At 43.9% G+C, this 17647-nt stretch overlaps 1 protein-coding gene across 1 annotated transcript in view; it reads right to left on the bottom strand.

Annotated features, from left to right (window-relative positions):
• The window catches only part of grin2da (glutamate receptor, ionotropic, N-methyl D-aspartate 2D, a), a 177988-nt gene that overhangs the window by 73716 nt on the left and 86625 nt on the right, over positions 1-17647 (bottom strand). The window contains exons 5-6 of the mRNA XM_031876479.1: positions 16590-16777; positions 9997-10137 (exon numbers count right to left, since the gene is read on the bottom strand). Coding sequence (XP_031732339.1) covers positions 9997-10137; positions 16590-16777 — 329 coding nt within the window. The remainder of the gene's footprint in view (positions 1-9996; positions 10138-16589; positions 16778-17647) is intronic.

Here is a 17647-nt window from a genome sequence, read left to right as displayed (position 1 = left end):
GGGTATCTTTTGATGCAGTGCTTTTGTGAGTCTGAACACAACCTTCAAAAATATATTGGCTAACATTAAGCGGTGACAATATCACATGAAACACAGCACTGTCACTCAAACAGTATGAAGAAGTTCTTTTGGATTTTCATGTGTTCTGAGAGTATCTGTGTGTGTATCTGTGTGTTTATCTGTGTATTCATTGTATTCGTGCATCTGCACCTCCGTCAGTGTGTGAACATTCATAAATATTTACCTCATTAAATACTGCCACCTCTTTCATGCTCCGCCCGCTCCCTAGATCCCACTTTGCCTCCTTTCTCCTTCCTTTCTTTCCTTTCTGCCGGCCTGCCACCATGCATCATGCATCCAAATCCAATTATCCAATTTACATGCAAAGCGATGCATCAGATTCCTTGGTGACCGCCGTCCCCCCGGAGGATCCGAGATGGCAGACGAGATGGGCAGGAGAGCTGAGCAGATACGCAGATTGATGGAAAGAGTGCTGGAGAGAGTGCACTGGGAGGGGGTCGTCGATTTAATAAGTTGTGGAGGATGAAAAACGAGGGATGAAGTACAGGAGAGAGGGCGATATGGGGGAGGGTGATTTGTACATGAATGGGAGAGACGACGGGTGGGAGCATGAATGACAAATTGAGAATGACTGGCTGAGTGATTGAATAACAGACTGAGGGACGGACTGAAGGACAAATAACAAGTTAACTGAGCTAATGGATGATTGAATCAATCAATCAATTAATCCGCCAATCAATTGGAAATTTTGGTTTCATACACGCAGGGTTTTATTTTGTAGTTTTGAAAGGTTTGTTTTCCCTTCACTGTGTCTTGCAATTGCAGTTTACACTTCCAGTTACTGGTTCAACCCTGTAGATGTGATACGCACAGTTCTTCTGTGCAAAGAGGGATCATGACCAGCATGTCTAACCCGCTCTCACTCCAAAATAACGCCGATTCAGACACCACGGCTTTCAACCAACTCAAACATTACATTACAGTCACAGACGCTTTTATCCAAAGCGACTTACAATTCAGATTCTATCACAATTCTGGTGAGTTGAGTTTCTTTAGGTCTCTGAGCACCAGTTTTCCAGTCAACTCATGAACTAAACCATCATTTGAAGGTTGTGTTGAGATTTTGCACAAGTCTCTATTTGTACAACACTCACATTCCCATATGTTGCCTGAACGAGGTCTTCATTCCTTCCCTCCACACTGGCCATGAAGCAGCACTTCCTAGAATGACTCCAATGTAAGAGGAGGGGAACAGAATGTGCAGTCCTCGTCACGGTGCAGAAGTGCACACCAGAGCTTTTCAGAAGACTTCTTTTGTTATCGCTCCACTGTGGGCCGGCAGAGAAATGCTTTCCAGGGAATCTGAAAGAGGGAATTTCATTACGAAAAGAGTAATTTGGAAATAAAAAGAAGAAGAAAAAAACACTAATTCAAGACTCTAGTAGCCTTGAACAAGCTTCAGCTGAACTTTTGAAGTACATTCATGCATGGAAGAAGGATTTTGTTCCACATCTCTTACATGGCAGCCGTGCTAGAGACCTGGCCTCAAGGCCGGCATGAAGAGCAAGGATTTCAGACAAAGGGAGTGAGATAAGTTTTATTGAACGATGAGAAACACATCCTACGGAGAATGAGCCGGAAAGGCAACTCTGCAAAACAATTATTCCAGGACAAGGGTGTAACCAAGGCCTCTGTGCTTTTCTTAATCTGTGTTTTCTTTTCTATCAGGGTCATAAATCAAAAACAGTTCACTCAAAACGAAAAACAAATACCCTTGAAAGTTTATAAAAAAGGCCATAATATGCTAATAACCCCCCCCCCCCCTTAAAACAAAATGGTACTTTTATAATAAAACTTGTGCAGCTGTGGTGCATTTATGCCCGTTCTTGGGGAAATACCACAGGAAGACTGAGCCGCGTGCATTTTAGAGGCCAGGCAAATAATTGGTCAGAGCGTATGAGGGGGAATAAAAACATTAGAGTGGCCATTACCCCCGGCAGATCCATTAACAGAGCCTTGGTATATAATTAGACAGGAAAGCCGACCCCCTTTTCGAATCCTTCCCCGAGCACACATTACCGAATCTAATCCTCGGCCTGCCCTCCATTCAGCCCGTACAATCTCAATAAATCATTCTGATTGTTGAGGACATGACTCGACTCACGGGGACGAACCTCGTGTGCGTTTAAAACGTCAGGCGCAACATGACGGTTCAGTGCTAACAGCCAGAGAGAAGTGGAGTCAGAGACAGATGTGCATCATGGCCATGCAGCGAAGTCAGTCGGCTCCTGATCCAACTGCATACGGCAGGTTTGGATGTCAGGTCTTCAGAGTCAGACCACTGCACTCAACACTCATTACCGCGGCGAGAAACGAGAGAAGGCAACAACGGGCAGACGGAGAGAAGCAGCGGTGGCCTCGGGAGAACAGGGAGCTCTGCAGCATGAGAACACGCTGTAGTGAGTGAAGGGCTGAAACACTGGAGACCCTGTTAGCCTCTCGCTTCACAGCAGCACCGTTCAAGCTTTCTCAGACTCCATGTACTGAATGAAGAAAGCTCAGTACCCGGTACTGTGCTATGAAAAGCAATTCTGGAAAATGAACTAAACCGATAATAAAAGGACAACTGATGGACCATCATGTTACAGTAGAGAAACACGCTACAACTGAAGCTGAGAACGAAAGACAGACATCATAAGCTGATGCCAAAGGACAAAAGCAAGACTGCTTTGAAAACACAACCAAGAAATGAGGAAGAGGTAGGAAAAGGTGTCTCACCAATAAAGACAAGAAAGAACCAGAGGGAATGTACTGTGAGCCTGAAGAGAAACAGAGAGAGAAGGAGCACACAATACAGAAGGCCAGGAAACACGACAGATGGGAGGGTGACAAGCAGGCATGCTGATGAGCGAAGAGGGGAGGTGTGAAAAGAAGAGAGAGAGAGAGAGAACGAGACAGACGATGAAGAGCATCTTGACTGGACACTGAGTCCTGACACCCTCTGATCACTCGTCTCATCTTTCAGTGTAATCAAGACGCTATGAAAGAAGCTAGAAACAAGCATTTCATCAATGGGATCTGGTAAGAAGGAGTCTGGATTTACTCCAACATAATAACTGTTAATAATAACTTCTTTATGGCAGTCGCACAAATGAATTACCACTTTCTTTGAACGCATGTCTCCAGCTCCCTTAATGATCATCGGATGGAATCTGTTCCGTAAGCTGAGTCAGTGTTTCAGAGCCACAGCGTGTTTCTCCACCTATATGTTCACACGCGTTGCACTTGATACATAGTACCGTTAGCTGTTAGCGCTGCAGGGTTTGAGTGTCGCATGAATATTTAAAGCGTCTCCGACTGAAGAAAGGATTACGCTGTGGAGGCTGTATCACTGCACTCGATGGCTGCAGCTCACGTAGGAGAAAGCTCCCCTGCTGTGTGACGGCATCATCAAAAAGTCACAGAACAGAGTGATCTTTGGGAGATGAAAGGCTGAATAAAGGACACAGTTGCATGGCTACTGAAGCTAGTAGAGAGTGCATGGGAGAAGCAGGGAGGCTTTTCCTGGTCGTCCTGAATGAATTTTAGCGGTTGAAGATCACCGCGGTGCGGGTATTTAAAAAGTGAGACGGAGAGAGAGAGAGAGAGGGAGAGAGAGAGAGGGAGAGAGAGAGAGAGAGAGAGGGAGAGAGAGAGAGGGAGAGAGAGGGAGAGAGAGGGAGAGAGAGAGAGAGGGGGAGAGAGAGAGAGAGAGAGAGAGAGAGAGAGGCGGGCGGCGCGACACTCCTCTCCAGATGAGCAGTCGGTCCCCCCGAGGGTTTGAGCTGACTGGCTGAGCTCCTCCACTGTCTCCCCTTTCTTCCACTTATCTCCTTCCTCCTTCCCCTTTTCTTCTCCTGCTGTCTCCTCTCTTCTTGTCTCCGTCACCTTTGTATCCTCGTTTCCTCCTCCGACCCCCCTTCCACCTCTCTCCCATTGTCTTTTCTTTTTACATTAAGCTTCACCATCTGAGTGCAATACTAATACGCAATATTTGAATGAACAGCTTACAATACTATCTTCCTTCTTAACTGCATTTGCTGTCCGACATTCTGTATTCTGTATTTGAGCTCATGCTTCAACCCAGAGAGAATTACAAAGAGTCGAACAGTAAAGACTGAGTCATGGCTGTTCTGTTCTGGTCCTCGTGTCTCCCTTCTGTCCAGTGCGTCTCCTGACATCCTCTCTGTCAGTCCACACTCCTGTGTTTTTACCTATTCAGTTACAATGCACTCCGTGTCTCAGTTGTCTGAAGGCATTTAATCCTCCTTAAATCCGTGTCCCGTCCTTCTCTCTGCATGTCTGATGAGTCTACTCGTTCCAAACCGGGGCTTTCACCTGGATTCACCTGATTAGTGTGTTTAAGAGAAAGAGCAGGCAATCACAGTGTTTTGTTCCGCACAATTTACCACAAGGATTATGTCACATCATGCTGAAGTGGTCAAAGGAATGTGTTTCCTGTGCAAAGGTACCAGTGTCATTGGACTCAGTCGGCTGAGGCATTAAACACCAGTGAGACATGAAATGGCCCAGTTTGAGTAACGGATCCCTGGATTTGAAGGCTCATCCGAACAAAACAATGTTCAGCAGTTTACAGTACGAACAATAATCCTTTTAGCCTCCATTAACTCGTTTTGTTTTCATGACACAGTTGTTGCTAACGCATTAACCATTTTACTGTCAGGGCTCCAAAACTCTGGAATGCACTTCCTGTAGAAAAATGATCATCATCACCACTGTACGCTTATACAAAATGTTTAAACCATAATTTTTTATAAGGTCTCAAGGTTCATGTTCATATGAGTGGTGGAGCATGTTTACGGAGTGTGTGTGTATGGATATATGTATTTACACATCGGTGTGTGTGTGTATGCGTGTATGTATTTCTACACCTTCGTTCACCTTGTTTCATTGTTTTTCCATTATTGTTCAGTGAAGCACTTTTTAACAGCTGTTTTGAAAAGTTCTCCATCAATAAATGTATTATTATTGTCATTATAACGAACATTTAAGATGATAATAAGTCAGAACTGTGTGTCCGTCAGGTGGATGTGGTGCAAATAGCACCAGCTTCATCACTGCACGTCCTCGGGTCCCCAGCACAACACCCGCCAAGTGTGAAGTAGATCAGATGAACGTGTCTCCAGACATGAGAAGGACGCACAGACAGACAGCGCTTTGCTGCCTCGTGTGTTGGATTTCTTTTGTGTTCCAGCGTGTTGCAGTGAGCAGCACATTGTGACCTTTATTTGAATGTCATTATTTTGAGTTCCACTCTGTGCTGTTGCGATGCGTTTTTCTTCCCATTTGTTTCATTGCACCGCCTCAGATTGTGCTCCGCCGCTGCTATTTGTAATCTGATGGCCGGGAGCATCAAAACGATCTCGAAGCAGACAGCCAAATCACCACCACCATCACCATCATCATCCTCATCGTTATCTCCGTCTCTGTGTCACGTTGTCTCCATCTTCCACTATCTCTCCACCCTCTCAGCTCTCCTCCAGCTCCGCCTGCCAAACTTCTATTTCACACATTTCCTGTCTCCTCAGTCCTCACACACCATCCCTCCTTCTCTTCTGTCCGTACATCCTGATATTTGTGTTGCCGGTGTCTGTAGACGTGAGCAGCTGGTTGTTCAGAGGCTTTTTGGTGAGCGCAGCCACGCAGCCATGTCTCTTTTGTTAAATACACATCTGTCTCAGCCGCCACACAAAGCGCAGAAAGACTTGACTAATGGAGATCATTAGGGAGCAAAACATGCGTATTGTCTCATCTGACTTTCCTGTGTGTGGATTTGGTTTTTTAAATGTCTCTCGTTCTGAAAAAGGAACACACATGATGTGTGTGTGTGTGTGTGAGGCTGTCCCATCGACTTCAGTGATGTAATGTACAAGTGTGTGTAGAAGAGTGCCATCTAATACAGCATTCTCAATAATTCAGAAAGTCCATACAATAATTATTGAAGTCAACTTTGTTTTACTGTCTCGTAATGATTAATTATTCAGCGGAGATCTGCTGAGCATGCATTCGCTCTGCTTCCCAGTCGTTCGGTACTATTCACTCAAACAGAGGAGCGCTGCCGGCTCCATTAATCAACACCGTTTAGAGGTTTACGTCAGTGTGAAAGAGGATGTCATGGATTTGAAAGCATAATGATTAAAACACTAACTTGTATTCAAACCTCAGTTTTTCAAAAACAAAGAGAGCTGCATGGGAGACTCTTTTATTTCAGAGGAGCTTCACAATAAGTGATAACATTAATCATGTGGGGAGTGTTATTCCGACAATAATAAAGGGTTTTCTGTGAGCTCACAATCAGACGAAGGCTTCAATGTGAATGTTAAACAAAACTGCGTTCCACGAGGACCCGTCCTACTCTTCTGATTGGCTCGTGCTCGTTGCCGTCTTCAAAGGATTTGTTGAACCGGATTTTAAAGCCGATGAACACGATTGTCGGAAGATTGATAGGATTCAGAAGTGGATGTTTTCAAGTTGCTGTACATGTTGCCTATATGGATGGAATAGAATTACAGAGCCGTTGGAGATTAAACTGTTGATGAGGGGCTGTTTCTAGTCAACACCATCATGAACCAAGACCAGAGTGTATCGAGACCCAGACAAGATCAAGACCAAACCACTTCAGGTCCCACACTACTTGACACACTGATACAAATGTGGAACATGCAAACCAAAAGCACTCCTAAAATTGGCATATTTGCCCCTCTACCTATTCTTGCCGGTTGGGTAAATCAGCTCTTATTTCTAAGGCCAAGTGGAAATGCACCAAGAAGCACAGAAGAGTTCTCTCAAACCAGCGCCTGATGTGCCACTAAACCCTGATGTTAGGAGGAAGTGAATGCAGCCATCTTCCTCAGCTGCACACCTCTCAAGTGTAACAACACAGTCTCCGGAAGTAGCCACTTACAGGGTCTTCCTCCGCTGATAATGGCAACTGAAATGACGCTGAACCCAGCATCTCACTCGATCACATTAAACCAGCAGGAAGAAAGCAGCCCCAGCAATTTCAAGACTTGTCAAATAGAAGGTGCAACGGGCTGTTGGAGCGTGTGTCTGATCCCTGACAAGTGAAAGCATCCAGGGAGTCAGTGCTCTGTGGGGTTTTAAAGTATTTTTACTTCCTCATTCATGATTACATGGTCCACATACAAAAGATTTTGTGGGATATCTACCAATAATGGCGCATTTCGCTCTAAAGTTTAGTTATAAATGCTGGATGAGATCAGCCTGCTGTATTTGATGTTTGACTATTAAAATGACATGTGTGGCCATTAATAAAATGTACATTTAAAATGCAGAACTCATGAAGTGGAATGAATTCAGACACTCCCAGTGTAGAGATGTGAAGAAGGCCACACATTTGTTAAAAAAACCAAGAGGTTGAGTTTTTGCGGAGCCCTTTTTGGTAATGTGTTCACCTCCCTGGAGAGTAAAAACCCTTCACGTGCTACAGGTCTCATTCATGCTGCTGTGGCGAGGACTACCACTGCCACTGGTTCAGACTCCCAGGAGCCCCGGCGTCTCTCAGCGTGGCAGACAGCCCTGCCGCTGATTGAGAGCATTCAAAAGCCAGATTCTGAAGGGCATGAAATGTTTCACTGAGTTTAAAATGAACCTCTTCACTTCATTAAAGAGCGCAGGCAGGCGACCTGCGGTAAACTTCCATCTGCAGTGGAACTTGTTGTCTGAGCCGGGAAGATTCCTCTGAAGCTGTCATCAATCTCTCATATCTGCACCATTCTGTTATGTTCCTGGTGTTTGCTGCTGTAATTCAGAGTTTTGGTTGGGCTCACTCTCCCTCAACGCGCCTCATCTGCATCTATTTCAGGAGGAACATTTCCCAGAGTGCCTTTCAATAATTACAGGGAACAGGTGTAAACTTCCAGTTTTCTCCGTTAACATTACAGGAGATACATTATTTCGCTCGGAACTAAAGAGTTGAATGCAGACTTGCTTGATTAAAAAAACTCTGGTTTGACCATAGACTGTAACGTGGTCGTAGTCACTGTGACGTCACCCGTTGGTTTGTCGACTTGTCAAATTCTCAAGATCATAATTTTGTCTTATTTTGAAACCTGAAGTGACGATATTTGGACGAGAGGGTGCTTGTTCCAGAGCGGGCAGATACAGTTAGCACTACAAGAGCTGAGTTAGGCCTGAGAGCCAGCACAGCTGCAGTCCTCTCTGAGCGCTTCAAATAAGGCAGTGGGGGATTCGGTGCCTTGCTAAAGGGCCTTTTGACATTATCTGTAGTTTCTCATTTACGTGCACGATGGTCTCTGATACAGAGATTTATTCCTGAAAGTTTAGTAAATAGAACCCAATGTACAAACCACCCTTCATGCAAATATTCTGCATCTCTCCTGCAGACAAGTCATTTGTGAATGTTTTTCAGCACAAATCTCCAGAGCCAGTCCAGCAGCCGGTGCCCAGACAGCTCCCGTAACCCCGACAGCTGAAGAGAGAGCGATACCTGACTTCTCCAAACGCTTCCCAGAGGGGATTGTGCCAAAGAGCAGCAGCAGTCAATCAAGCACACAGTTAAAAGTTGGACTTCTGCTATTTTGCCCATCTGCACATTTCCTCTGCACATATTAGAAGTCCCTCTGTGCAAGAGGGACAAGCACGGATGTTTTATATATTATAAAAGATACTGTACATGGTTCTGCTACCGTACCGTAAACACTATGGACTTGCCACTTGCTGTCATGTTGACATGACTAACCAAAAGCACAATTAGTTTTATTTTCCATGAGGCCGAACAGTGTAATAGAGGGTGAGGAGCAGGTTCAGCCTGGCCTTTAATACTCTAAAGGAACTGACCACATCCTTCAGACGCCCCTGAGTCTTGTACACAGCTTGTATTGCAACATTTTTTGCAACAAAAGCTTCTGAGTTCCCATAAGCGGCCATATTAATCACTTGAAAAATGATAGGAAAATAACATAAAATGACCTTGAACAAACTTATATCATAACTATAATGGACTGAACATATTTCTATGGTTTTTAATGGCCGGGGTCCATGCAAACCGCCCACGTGGTTCATCTTGGCGAGTCAGGAACGGACACTCGGTGTGGGAGGATCCCCTTGAGTAAAGCCGCTGGCTAGCACTCTTCCGACGCATTTCCTCCACAGTGCACCGCACTGGGTTCAGGTCAGATTGGGAAGGCCCGGGTTGAAGGTGTCATGTGGCTCTGATCGTGAGCTTCACAGAACTCCTCCCCCAGACCTCCGGGGCAGTCTCTCCTTTTGCCATGCTTTGTGAGTGTGACTTTTTTGCCCTGTCATCACTATTCATATTTATACCATCAATATCTTTATGATGACATTTTCTACTAGAGCACGGAACCATTTACAAGAGCACAACGTTCTTTTTGCTCTCAAAGTGCCCCAGACTGATGCATTTTACTTCAAAAATACCCTGATTAAGCTTCCTCATATCAGATGCCTATAGCGCCGCCAATAGGACGAGTCGTTTTCCTGCAGGACATGAATGCACCACAATGTGTGTCGATGCAGAATCAATAAACTCTCACTATCAAGGTCTCTCATTATTATGAAATACGTTAATACGTAAAGCCAAAGAAAGAAAAGACATTTGTTTGACCTCATCATCATGATTTATAGTAATCAATCTTTTAAATCCATAGTAGAGCAAGTAACACAGAAATCCATTTTCCCATCAGTGGCCACCATGCAGCGCCTCACCAGTCACACATCACTATAGAACCAGAACAGCTGTTTCCAGGCCGGAGTGACTCAGCTCTCTGGATCTGCTCTCAGTGTGGAAGCACCACCGAAGCTGTTTGCCACTATTTGCGTTTCCACGCTGCTCTGCTGTTTGCTCGCTCACTCTGCTGTGTGTCAGCAGGAGCTGATATTTAAAGTCACCCCCCACCCCCCACACTCTCTCACCTGATTCTGTCTGGCACTCGGTGGGTCTGGTTGCCGTCACTCTGGCAGTTGCCGGCGTACTGCGACCGGCTGCTGGGCCCCTGGTCCCTCCGCAGAGCCATCGCCCCGTGGGTGAGCACAGAGACGCCTTTGGCAATGCGCCTGCAGGATTAAGGGAGAGAACAATGTGAGACGGAGACAGTGGGACATTTTTGACACTGCCGAGGTCCAGGGAAATGCAGAAAGACAGTTGTCCCCGCTTGAATAAGTGCACACAGTAACAATGAAAATTCAAAAAGACTTAATAGCACTGAACTCATGGAGGGAAATGGACTTCTCTCCTCAATACCTCAGAGCTAAAACGATGCAAAACGTTAGAAATCACCCATCTTAGCAGTTTAAATTGTGTGGGACTTCAGCAAAATGAAAAGCAATTACATCTTCACTGACTGAAACGCTGTAGAATTGCCCAATTTCTACAAATGAGTTTCCTGTGTTGGGGATATGCACTTCTATGCACACAGAAAGTGATGAATCAAGACTAAAGAGCAAAATCGAAATGTTCTCCCATCCAGCTCAAAACCGGACTGATCAGCATTGGGTCTCTTTCCTCTCTTCTTTACTTTCATACAGATCATCAGAGTCCGATCTGAGAAACACCAGTGTGCTGTCGAGATCTCTGGGTTTTAAAGGGATAGGGCAGCATTTCATGAAATACATTTGTTTGCTGTCTTGCTGCGAGTTAAAGGAAAAGAAGAATATTCATTTAATTTAAGGAGGAAAACTGGATGGTTATGAAAGCGACCTTGTTCAGCTGTATGAATATGAATGGATGTTGCTATTCAGCTGCTTTCTGAGCAGCTGATGAATGGTGAAGGTGAAGCATGAATGAAGCAGCTGGAGCCGGTAAACCAATGCAAGCACGACTTCAGCGCAACACTGAAACATCCAGTTCCAAAATTCAAGATTCCCTCATTCCAATGAATAAATATCAGCAGGCTCTCTTGCTGTCTGTCTCAGGGTCATTTAATAATAGATCAGACGTTGATCTGCAGGAAGATTTCACAGAGCAAGCGACTACATAACGGGCACTGCTCTTTAATACGGCTGTAAAGTCAACTCTGATTTGTAACTCAGCACATAAAAACAACACCAGGCTCTTAATTCTTACATCTTATTAGACATGAAAAGCATTCATTATGTAAAATAAACATTTAAGACCAACAATAAGTTCTGGCTAGAGTCCTGCTCCAGCCAGGCAGGAAACCCCAAATCTAATGACCCCACATGTACAAAGCATTTCAATGCTTCCCTAATTCAGAGGATTACCACTTCAAACAAGCTGGCGGGGTGGACATGAAGTGGGGAAGGACTGCTGAAGAGAGTTCAAAAGTGCTCTGCGCATAAATTTGGGATGTCACAAATCCTGTCCTCTACCCAGGGAATTAATTCACAGTCATGGTGTCTTCAGGGGAGGAAGAAGGGCGTTCACAGTTGTACTATGTCGCTCCTGTCACTTTAACGGTTGTGACATCGCTGGTACGGTAGAGGAAAACGTGTGACGCACTTTTTCTCTTGCTGCGTAAATGCCACATCACGTCGGTCAGTGCAGAACGAAATATCGCTGAGAAATATGACCAGGATCTCCTCCTCATTCTCACTCCCAACTTGTTTAATACTGACGCATGGTGACAGTCCCTCAGCGTCTGATGTAGATGCACCGAAGAACCCTTTAGCTCCAATGTCAACCCATCCAGGACATTATTAGACGCTCAGAGCAACCAACACAGTATAGAGAAGGAAAGACTGGTCAAACAAAACCTGGCTGGTCTCATCCCGCATTCTCAGCTATGCCTACGAAAAACAATGCGACGTAAGTTGTTTCCTGTGAAGACTGAAGTCTATTTAGAAAAGACTGTATCATGTAAGGAACACAAATTGAAACATGTTGCTGCATGGCTTTTGTAGGAAAACGCACAAAAAATGAGAAGTCGTAAGATTTGCGAACTGTTGAACACAGTGGTTGACTTATTTTACCATAGTTTTGTTATGTAACTTACGCACCAAACGTATGCCAGTTACGTAAGAATCCGACTTGTTTTATTTAACAAATGTGCTTATTTTAACCCATACCACAATTTTGCCCTAAACCTAACCTAAGTACAACTACCTAACTACATTGGAAGTTTATTTTGAAATGAGTTTATTTTGAAAAAGACACTTAATGCATACAACCAGTGAAAACTGTACGTTTTCTGTAAACACAGAAGTGTATTTTGAGAAGACACAATGAAGGTAACACGCCGTCCCTGAAACGTTCAAAGTGACGGTGAGTATATTTGTTTGTTTGTATGTGTCTGCATGTAGCTGTCCTTCGTTAGTTAACATAGTTTACACATGTCATGCATACTAATTCTGTTCTCCAATGAACGCCAAAGCATGAGCGCGACCAGCTGCTCACCTCTAACACACGATACATTTGTAAGATTGGTCAATTCTCCGCCTTTGGTTGGTTGTAGGGAGAGGAAGCCAGAGGAAGAAGACATCAGAGAGGGTCTATCTGTGGGAACGGGCCTCTCCAAAAAGCATGAGCCATATTGGCCAGTACTTCTATTCAGATGTCACTCACTTATATTCTTAATGAGATTATGGTTGTAAAGAATTTTTACAACTTCCATCAATCAAATTTGTACACACAAACATGCCAGCTGGTACATCTGGTGAGTCTTAATATTAATCCCATTATGTGTTACACATTATGTATCTCATTACAAACTTGATACGAAATCAACGTAAAAACATTTGCTTGACTGAAATATTGTTGATTTTCGATGAAATTATTGTTTAGCCATGTTACTAGCGTAACTGACGCTGTTAATTGAGGCTCCCATGCGCTGCAATTGTAACATCGGACAGCATCCACTTTCCAACATGATCTCATCCGTACTCAGAATATTTTGCTGTTTCAGCAGCAGTGTCAAGGTGCCACTGCCCACGCTTTAATATTTGACATCTTGAAAAAAACCTTCAAGTGGTTTGTGATAGCAGACGCGTGTGGGTCGTGTGCCTGAAAATATATCACATAGAAAAAACTGTTATGGCAACTCTTCCCCACATGTTATGTTAAGAAAATCTTCTCTTGTGTCTTACGATATGTTGAGTCTGTCAACAAGGCTGCATTTTATTTCACACTTGAAGGAGCTGTTAGTGGTGCGATGGGGGGAGACTCTGCTCCCATCGCAGCAAGGGTGCCGTTTCTTTAATGTCTTCACAAAAACTACTGGACCACATCATAAGCATCATTTCTTTAGTGCCTAGAAATGCTCTCTAGGGGATCCATCAGCAGCGGCAGTCATAAACACTGCAGCAGATAGCCGACTTACTGTAATATACCACTGAAGGGAGGCGGGGATTACTCTGTCACATGCATCTGAAATGTTTAATTGTTGGGATTTGGAGCACACAGCTGGTGTATCATTTGCACCCCTTAGTATCCAATAAACCATCGTCCACTGGTCAATTGTTCAACGGTGCATTCAGGCGATTCTAATCAACTCATTAAGTCAGGAAATATCACATGACCAAGTAATTATTACCACGTATTTGCCTTCAGTCACTGGTGAATATCTCCATTCAAACAGAGCAATGAAAAGTGTAGTGAAATGTTAAGATGTGTATGAAATACTGAAGTAAAGTATCTTAAACCTGGGCCTACGGTGCTTGAGTACATGCACTTTGTTATGTTCCACCGCTGACAGGGTGCTAATAATGGAAGCCAGACATGAAGGTGTGACGGGGGTAAGGAGCAGGGTGATTGGAGGCATCTACATTCCTGCCATGTGGCTCCACCCACTCCCATATGACAGTATTAAGGGCATGTGTGGGAAGCCACTCAGCTGGAGCTCATCTCCCCATCATGAAAGAGTAAAAGACAATCACAGTTCATTTTTATGTGGCCTAGCGTGAGAAGCCCTCAGTCAAACTTGTCTTGTAATTTGAACGGCTAAGTCGGCTACAGCAGCTCGGCCGGGGAAGTTTTTGGTTTGCTATCGTAGTGCTAGATTTCCTGTTTGTTGGTGAGACTTTAGATCAGGTTTAATAACAACACTGCTGACTTTTAAGCTTTGATTTCTGCCCTACCGTTTTTCTCTCTTTGCTCCACCCAGTCCTTTGAGAGGATGTATTACTACTTTTAACCTGGTACATTGTTTGTCAGAGGACCAACTCATTGTAAATACTTTAAAGTAAATGTGAGTACACGCAAGAGTTTTGATTCTTTCGGACTCATGAGATCACCTGTCTGTGTTCTAAGACTTTCTGATGTGCAAGAACTGAACTTATTTGCTGGTGATAAAATAGTGAACGGAGAGGAGTGCCTGAATGCATCATAAATTCTAGTCTGAGTTTATGGTTGATGGTTGCGGGTGAATTCAGGTCTTCAGAGAGACCCATTCCTTCAAGATGGCCGACAGTCAGAGGGTGTTTATTAAAGCACAGAGAGCGACGGGGCAACACCCGAGATGATGTGTGGGATGATGCTGAAAGAAGAGTCATATCCTTGAGCTCAGTGGGTATTTCATGCATTCCACGTTTAGGAATCTGTTTTTATTTTGACTTGTTTTATGGAAAGATATAAAACGTATTTAACAGTTTGGAATCCTTAATAACCCAGTTTGGATTTCTGATGCAATAAAACACAATCGGTCATCTTTGCCCTCCATCGTTGAGTTGGCTAGAAATCCTTTCTAACCTTCCTCTCCCTGTGCTTCCTGTCATGACTGAGGTGGATTTAATGCTTGAAATCAATAAGGGATTCCACCTTTCACCTGGTCAGTCTATTGAGATTAGATTAGATGAAGATGTAATAATACCGGCGGTGAAATCAGGTCATCCCAGCAGCAGAGAATACATCATGAATGGAGCAGGCGCTCGTAAAATGTTACGGTGCACCGCTTCTGTGTGTTGCTGCAAGAAAAACAAGGAGGTGCACAAAGTGTATTTCTCAGGGGTTGAAGAAGAGAATGTGTATTTCTGCACTGATCCTCATGTATTTTTAAGATCATGAGGTTCGGCTTTCAGCAGCTTTGAGGCTCGGCATCGCAGAACTCACTTCATACATATAAATTCCCAATTCAGCTGAGAGAAAAGAAACAATGTCGGAGCTGGATTTTCCGTCACAGTAATAAACGCACAACATACTGTACACGTACACTAAAACAACGGTGAATACTGTAAAAGGCTTCTCCTGCTGTAAAACATAATTTAAGAACATGCACAATATTATGAGCATTAAAGGTTCAGAGTGTTCTAGTTATTATTTGACATTTCAGGTTGTATTTAGGGGTTCCCTGAGGGGTAGGGGCAGGTTTTAGAGATATAAACCATTGAACATAGCTATGTTATGAGCATGGTTGGTGTTATTTAAAAGTGTGAAGGACATTCACTTTTAAAGGTGCAATATGGAAGATCTGGTCATAATTTTAAAACATTTACAAAATGAACTCACATTCTGAGCAGCATGTGAAGAGGTTACAGTCTATGTGTTGTGCTGCAGAGATATCTACTGAGAGTAGCATGCTAACTAGTTAGCCCCGGCCCGTCTGGTTCCTTGAAGGGCGATAGAGAGATGCTGTAGTGTCCAGCCTGTCCTCGATAGAGTGAAGACGTAGAGCTGTTCCGGGCGGTTGCCAATCATGTGGAAGGTTGGTTCCGGTACGTTTTGGTAGTTTTGCGATTGGATTTTTATTGCCACCAGGAGGCCAGTTCTTTGGAAAAGTAGTCTCCTTGCAGTAAGGAGGACAAAACGAAACTTCATTTTCTCGCTTGTGTCACTCTGGATTTAATCCAATAAAGAAACCAAATCCTACACAAACTGTACAGCCTCCACGACGGATGTAAACGATAGGCCGACACCACCTGAAGATTACAAAATGGTGTTATTTTGCTCTCAGAGTTTGGTTGAATTCTGCGTATTCTTGCCCTGCTGTCGGTTAAGTTGTTTTCCTTTTCTTTACCCGATGACTGTAGATTGTATGGAGCCAGTAGTAAGAGTGAGATGCTGCCGATTTGTTCGGATCTCAAACATTGCACTTTAAAAAGCAAAGTGATGTTACTTTTGCATAAACAACATCTACAATCTTCCTTTTTACAGATGAAAAGTTGAATTTTTTGTCCACACACCCTTGTTTAATTCACTGCATTTAGGATTTTGTTGTCCTACAAACTACAGCAAAATAAATATTGAGCATACGTTTCATTCTTGACCTTGGGAACACATCTGTTATACAAATTGTAGAGTCAGGGTTCACTACCTTAGGTTTTCCTGAAGGCTGTGCAGTACGCCTGAAGCTTCAGGAATAGCTAAGTGAACCTTGAGTTTAGAGTTTTCATCTCAAATACAGAAGGTAAATACATGTTGTGTTTAAGAAAAGCAGATGTGATTATTTATTGGTCCACATCTGTTTTGTATATATCTAGCCCCAAACGTCCATCATTGCAAAGTAAAGAAAAGTCACTTTAAATAATACCTGAACAGGTTTTGAAATTACTTCCTCTCTACCTGAGGAAGCACCACCGCCAGTGAACCCCTGAAGCCCTCCCTGCTCTGCTCATACCTTCGAGGCTCGTCCCTCCAGCCCTGCGGCCGAATAGCGAACAAGGCCTTGGGCAGCCCCTCCAGGCCCAAACCGGACAGGGCCGGTCCCACGGCGAACCACATGTGACTGGGCCCGGCCTGACCCGCCGCCAAGGCCGCCCGGAAAACCAGCTCAGCCTCCTCCAGGGAGCAGTACAGCAGACGGACCTGGAGATGGAGGAGAAGGTGGGGGAAGTTAGTGGAGGCAAGTTGGAGGGAGATAACAGGGATAAAAGGAGGGGTAATTATTATGGAGAGAATATAATGAGGAGTAGGTTTAAAAAGTGGCAGAGTAAGAGATGAATCATTAAAAGAAAGGAAGGAAGGTAGGGAGGAAATCAATAAAATGAAAGAGACAGGAAGGAAGTAAATCAACAAATGATTAAGAGGTAATAGAGAAAGATGTAATTTCAAAAGGAGAGACGGGGTGTAGTGAACAGGAAATGAAGTGAAATTATAAAATGAGGGCAGAGGGGAAGATAACATTACAAAGAGAGGGATGTTATGAAGGAAATTAAAATAACATGCATAAGACCAAGACTAAGGAGGAAGATGAGGAAACAGAGGAATAACAAACAAAGAAAGAAAAGCAAGAATAGTGAGAGAGAAAGGGTGAGAGGAGGAATCGAGTGTGGAGTATAAAAGTGAGATTCCGTCCCATTTCTCATCTTTGCTGGTTCTTTCATGCCTGGTCCCATAATGCCCTTTCATGTTTCCTTAAGAATTATGGATTATACTCATTTACACATCAGTACACTAGGTGCACTTATACATTATTGCCTCTCCTGTTTATTATTATTTTGTTTTTTTCAACACAGGGACCTGCACTTGATAAACGGGACCTCCTGGTTGGCACGCATTTCCCTCTCATACATTATTCAAGGCGGGAATTGGATATGGGGGGGTAGCGAGATTAAAAAGACAAAACAAGAGTATAAAACTTGAAACTAGAAGAGGGTGAGGGAAAGAGTGTGTGTGTGTGTGTGTGTGTGTGTGTGTGTGTGTGTGTGTGTGTGTGTGTGTGTGTGTGTGTGTGTG

The sequence above is a fragment of the Anarrhichthys ocellatus genome, unplaced genomic scaffold (genome assembly GCF_004355925.1).
Source record: "Anarrhichthys ocellatus isolate YVR2014 unplaced genomic scaffold, GSC_Weel_1.0 scaffold110, whole genome shotgun sequence".
Classification (NCBI taxonomy): Eukaryota; Metazoa; Chordata; class Actinopteri; order Perciformes; family Anarhichadidae; genus Anarrhichthys; species Anarrhichthys ocellatus.
The sequence above is the reverse complement of the archived record's forward strand: the minus strand, read 5'-3'. Positions and strand labels throughout refer to the sequence as shown.